Here is a 5061-nt window from a genome sequence, read left to right as displayed (position 1 = left end):
ACTTCCTAATAGGTTTAATGCAGTTCGACTTGGGTTGGACTAAGCAGCTTTATAGCAGGGAGCTCTCTGGTGACAGTGTAACGCACACAGGGCGGACAGCACACCCAGTAAATCTTTCTGAAACCCTTGAAAACATAAATACTTGGTGTAATCCGCTGAGAGGATAAAGTGCCAGGGCAGTCGCTGGGTTGGTGAAATCATCTTGCAAACAGCCACGGGCTCTGGCTAAACCTGCCGAGGCGATGCTCACGCAGCGGCGCGGGCGGAAGGAAGCCGGCCGGCGCCTCAAGGCAGGCAGCCGGAGGGAAGGGCTGCTGGGGAGCTGTGCCGCTGCCTCGGCTCAGGTGCAGGGAGGATGGAAACTGCCTGACCACAGAGCCGCGCACGCTTCCTCCCTCCGCCTCCACGCAGCAGCGCCGTGCACGCAGGCGAGACTCCTCGGCCTCGCCGCTCGGGCGTGAACCAGCAGCGCCCTTTCGAAACCGTGACGCCTCTGTCAAGAGCTGCGTTTTGCATTTTGCCAGCGATGGATCTGCCGGAGGGGAGAAGCGCAGGGGCCGTAGCTCCTCGCTCCCGTGCAGCAGGGCTCGGTCGAGTTGTGGCTACGCCGTCTCCCTGTCCGCGGAGCGGCTGCCGGATCCATCCCGGCAGCTCCCAGCTCACTCCTGAGGGAACCACGTGAGGGAACCGCGTGCCTGGAGCAAGGATCCCACAGCCATTCGCGTAAGGAGAGACCCGAGAGCGCAGCCCCGAATCCACCCGCTGCACGGCCACAATGCCATGTGCCGGCAGCTCCGCGGGAGCCACAGCTTGTGGTGCCGCCAGCCGGGACGCCGCAGCCCTGGGGACACCAAAGGGCCTCTGGGTGATTCACAACCCCCAGAGCTGCAGAGAGTCCAAAGGTCTCCATCACCAGCAGTCACCACCTCCGCAGCCCTCGCAGAAGCTCAGCCCAGGGCTCAGCTCTGCAGCGCTCGGGAAGGGCCGGGCAATTTGCTGCGACCACCAGCACTTTGCCCGCCGCCCTGGCCAGCAGTTGCCAGCCTCTGCCATCTGCCATTCCTGGACCACGAGGCAGAACGTGTGCTGACAAGGCCCTCGCCTGCTCCTCTTCCTGCAGCTCCCTGAGCTGTCCCAGCCCAAACCAGTAATTATCACTTCTGTCTGTGGGCAATTACCAAACTCATGGCCACGCTGCCCAGGGAGGGGAGGCCAGGGCGTCAGTTTGGATTGGTGCCACGTGGTGTCTAATCGCCCTGCCAGAGGAGCTGGTCCTGGCAGCAAGTGGGAGTCGGAGCCGCGGCTCGGCAGTGCCTGCTGCTGCACAAACGCTACCAGGCTGCCGTGGGAGCAGAGCCCCTGCGTGGTGCAGAGCACAGAGAGAAAAGTTCTGCTCCTGGGAGCCCGCACGGTACCCACCGCACAGGTCCCGGCATGGGAGGGCTGCAGCTTTCCCTGCTTCGCTTTCTCTCCCTCCATCCCATGCCCCATAGTGCCTGGAGCAGCTCTCTGTGGGGCTGCCTGTCACCCTGCCCTTCCTAGGCAGCTCAAAGCAGCACCTGGGTGCAGGCACACTCTCCTCAGCTGTAATCATAGCCAATCAATCAATCAATCAATATCTGCACTTAAATAGCTTGGCATGACTAGCTTAGCTTCCTTTGCAGCTGGGGAAGGTTTTATGGATGCTTGTCCCTCCCAGGAAGAGTTGCTTGTGTGGGTGGGAGCTAGGAGAGTTTGTGCATGGGATGGGGCAGCCAGGCTGCACCTCTGAGTGTGCTGGGCTTGCTGTGCCCTAGAAAGCCTGGCTGAAGCCCCTTCTCTTGGGGCACAGCCCAGCTCCTACCCAAGAGGGAGAAGTGGCACCAAGTGCCTGGAAGCTCGGTGAGGAGGAATGGGCATGGGGCCATCCCTGCTCGGGGCGGGTGATGAGCACATGGGTCAGAGGAGCAGCCTGGTGTGGGATGAGCAGAGGCTGGTGCTGGCGTCCCCGTGGGCGCGGGAAGACCAAGCTGGCTTTGCAGCCACATGAAGTGGAGGAATCAGGTTTTGCTGCATATGGCAATTCCAGCAGCATGTATTATTGCTGAGGTTCAGGTGGTGGTTTATCTCCTGAAGATGTTTTTGGGACTGTTTTTCCCTGTGTTTAATGTTCTCTGAAAGGTGACAGCCTTAAAAGAAACTTCAGGTAGAGCTGCTCCAATCTTGTTTAACTACTGAAATGTCAAGATAATGCTTTTGTGTTTCAAAACCATAGCCCCTCCAGAGAAGCTGTCTGCCTGGCTGCCAATGCAGACCTGGAGCGGCCTGAGAAGCTCTGGCTGAAATGCTTCCCTGGAAGCTCTGGTTAACTGTCCGGCAACACAGCTGTGTTGTCAGCCCTTATCCTGCCATCAGACCGCACAGGGCAAACCCCTATGCCCGGTGACTCCTTTGCATGGTCAAGACTTTGTACTAGATACAAATCTTAGATTGTCTTCCTAGAAATGGATAAGGACCCTCCCGGAGGTATGTGCTTTGACTCACTTTATTAGGACTAGTTTGGTGGTTTTGTTCATTAAAGAGCGTGATCAGAGGCCAGGCTTCTGTTTGCTGTGATGGTGGAAGTATCTGCCTGGAGGCTTTTGTCTTTGCGTCTTCAATGTGAAAAGAGCTGCAGCTTCTCAGCCTGGCTCCTAAGAAAAAAGGGAATTTCTTGCTCTTGTCTCAAGTGTGTTGGAGAGTCACATGGGGGAAAAGCCTTCTGGAAGCCCTGGGAAGCCACAGAGGATAATTTCTTCCCAGTGCCTCTGTTGATGGCATTTCCAAACCACTACCCTAATCACCACCCCAACCTGCTCTCCTCAGCAAGACATCCTGGAGCCTCCGACTTTCTCACGCTCTCTGCAGCGGGTGCAGGGCAGGCGGCAGCGTAGCTCCCGTCTACCTGGAGAATGGAGAGGGGAGAGGAGAGGAAATCCCAGAGCCACCTCCAGGCTGTTATGCCTGGGCCAGGGCCAGCTGGAGCCATCCTGGCTCCTGGCCTGTGTGCGGGACTCCAGTGTTCCTTGTGTGGCTTTTGTTGCAGAGGAACCTTTGTTCAGTATGTTTTACTTGGGGTTTTGTGTCCAAAATTAAATCTGACTCCAGTAGCTTCTCGTTTGATTTTGTGGAGCGGCTCGAAAGTTGAGCTGTCTGGGGCTCGCAGCGTGTTGGCACTGTTTATTTTTTGATGGAAGTTTTTGTGATTCCAGTGGATGGAGAAGATTGGAAAAGCTTGCACAAAACATCTCAATCCTTTCAAAACTCGCTGAGCGACTCCTTGCTGCTGCCACCAGCAGATTGCAGCCTTGCTGGGAGACACATGCGCAGACCCATTTCTGATCGAGAAAATCTCATAATTACACTCAGCTGCCAAGGAACGGCATCAGCTTAAGTGATAAGAGGAGGAAGAGAGCTCCAAATACAGCCCTCTCCAGGGCTGCTCGATGAGCCGAAGGGGTAGGTAGAGAAGGTGCAGGGCAGGACGAGGCAGATGATGCGCACCAGGCTCCTTGCGGTGCACAGGGGGACTCCCATCTCCCTCTGCCCCAGACCCACAGCCCCCTTCTGCTCCCACTGGGCAAGGGGAACGCTTCCCTGGTGCTTGCTGTCTGGTGTCCCACGCAGTCTGCTTTGCTCTGGGGCTGTGGGGCAGGCAGGACCTGGTGCCACCAGCTGAGCGCTGAGCCCTGTGCTGTGGAAGGAAGGTCATGGCCAGAGACAGAGGGACTTCAGTGCCTCTTTCCTCTGAATTTCTCCTGATTTGCCTGACTCTAAGAAGATTAAAGACAGATGGTCTCTGAGGCTCCCTCGCTGGCACCCATGCTTGAGTCTGGGGGTGAAGGCACACCAGAAAAGGGCCCTGGGGAAGGGGGGTTATTCCTGTCCGAGTCCCCAAAGAATGGAGTCTCCTGGGAACGTGCTGTTCCGTGCTGCCTGCCCTGCTTGCGCTGACTGCAGCTCTGCAGAGCAGGGCTGTCACCTCCTTCTTCATATGGGGGCTCCAGGGTGAGGGGAGTCCAGCTGTGCCCCCAAAACAACTGCTGTGGGTCACGGTGCCACCTGTACTCCTCATCTTGGTCCCTCCATCAGCTATGCGAAAGCAGGCTCCATTGCGCTTTGTTGAACCGCTGTGGAAGCGCACTGTGTACTCCTGACAAGTGTCTCATTTGTGGGGATTTTGCACACAGCCTCTCCTGGTTTGCGCTGGAAGCAGCACCAGAAAAAAGAATTCACCTAATGTGGCCCCATGTGCACCAGCAGCAACTGCAGCGATGCACTTGTGAAGCCATTTAAATTTCCACGTGATGACCCAGTTCAGGGTGGTTTTGCCTCTGGATTTTCCCACTGCTGCTGCTTCTGTATGGGTGGTGGCAGCCCCAGACCCTGCTGTCGTACTTGGTTTTAAGGCCACCGCACTTGCTCCACACTGACAGCCCCAGTCTTGAGTGCTCAGGCTCTTTATGGTGCTTTCCGGAGTGTTACAAAATGCTGGGCAATCTGTGCTGGTTTTCTTCTTGCAGCAGAGTGAAAATACTCTTGTGTGCTCCATGGTCCTCTAGGTTTTACTGGAAGCTTTGAAGAATAAACAGTTTGTTGCAAAGGGGGTTTTACTGCTTTAGAAAGCCTGTTACACTGGGGGCAGGGCTCATGTCACTTCAGCTGCTGGAGCAAAGGTGGTGGGGATGCTCCAGGGGTTTTCAGTGCATGTGTTGGAGTAAATTCCAGCCCAGCCTCCAGTGGAGTTGACTCTTCCCTCACCATTTTGAAACAGCCCTGGCGAGCAATCACTGAGCTTCTCAGCACCAGCATTGGGTTTGAACTGTGAGGCAAAGGGGCAGCTTGTATTTAGAAGGAGACAATAATTGCAAGTCAGATTTGCTTGTTCAATACTCTATTGACAGATTTGCCTTGGCAACCTGGAACAGGGTTTCATTGTTTGCATCTTACCTCATGGCATCCTATTGATTGGGTGTGTGGGTTTTGTTTTTTGTGGATTTGCTTCCCCCCCCCCCCCCCCCCCCGCCCCCCCTCCCTTTTTTT

General features: G+C 56.0%; 1 protein-coding gene across 1 annotated transcript in view; it reads left to right on the top strand.

The window, feature by feature from the left end:
• The first annotated feature begins 2483 nt into the window (after positions 1-2483).
• Positions 2484-5061, top strand: part of CBX4 (chromobox homolog 4) — a 10563-nt gene continuing 7985 nt past the window's right edge. The window contains exon 1 of the mRNA XM_010578711.1: positions 2484-2505. Coding sequence (XP_010577013.1) covers positions 2484-2505 — 22 coding nt within the window. The remainder of the gene's footprint in view (positions 2506-5061) is intronic.

This window comes from Haliaeetus leucocephalus, unplaced genomic scaffold (genome assembly GCF_000737465.1).
Source record: "Haliaeetus leucocephalus isolate CR32 unplaced genomic scaffold, Haliaeetus_leucocephalus-4.0 Scaffold646, whole genome shotgun sequence".
In the NCBI taxonomy this organism is placed as follows: domain Eukaryota; kingdom Metazoa; phylum Chordata; class Aves; order Accipitriformes; family Accipitridae; genus Haliaeetus; species Haliaeetus leucocephalus.
The sequence above is the reverse complement of the archived record's forward strand: the minus strand, read 5'-3'. Positions and strand labels throughout refer to the sequence as shown.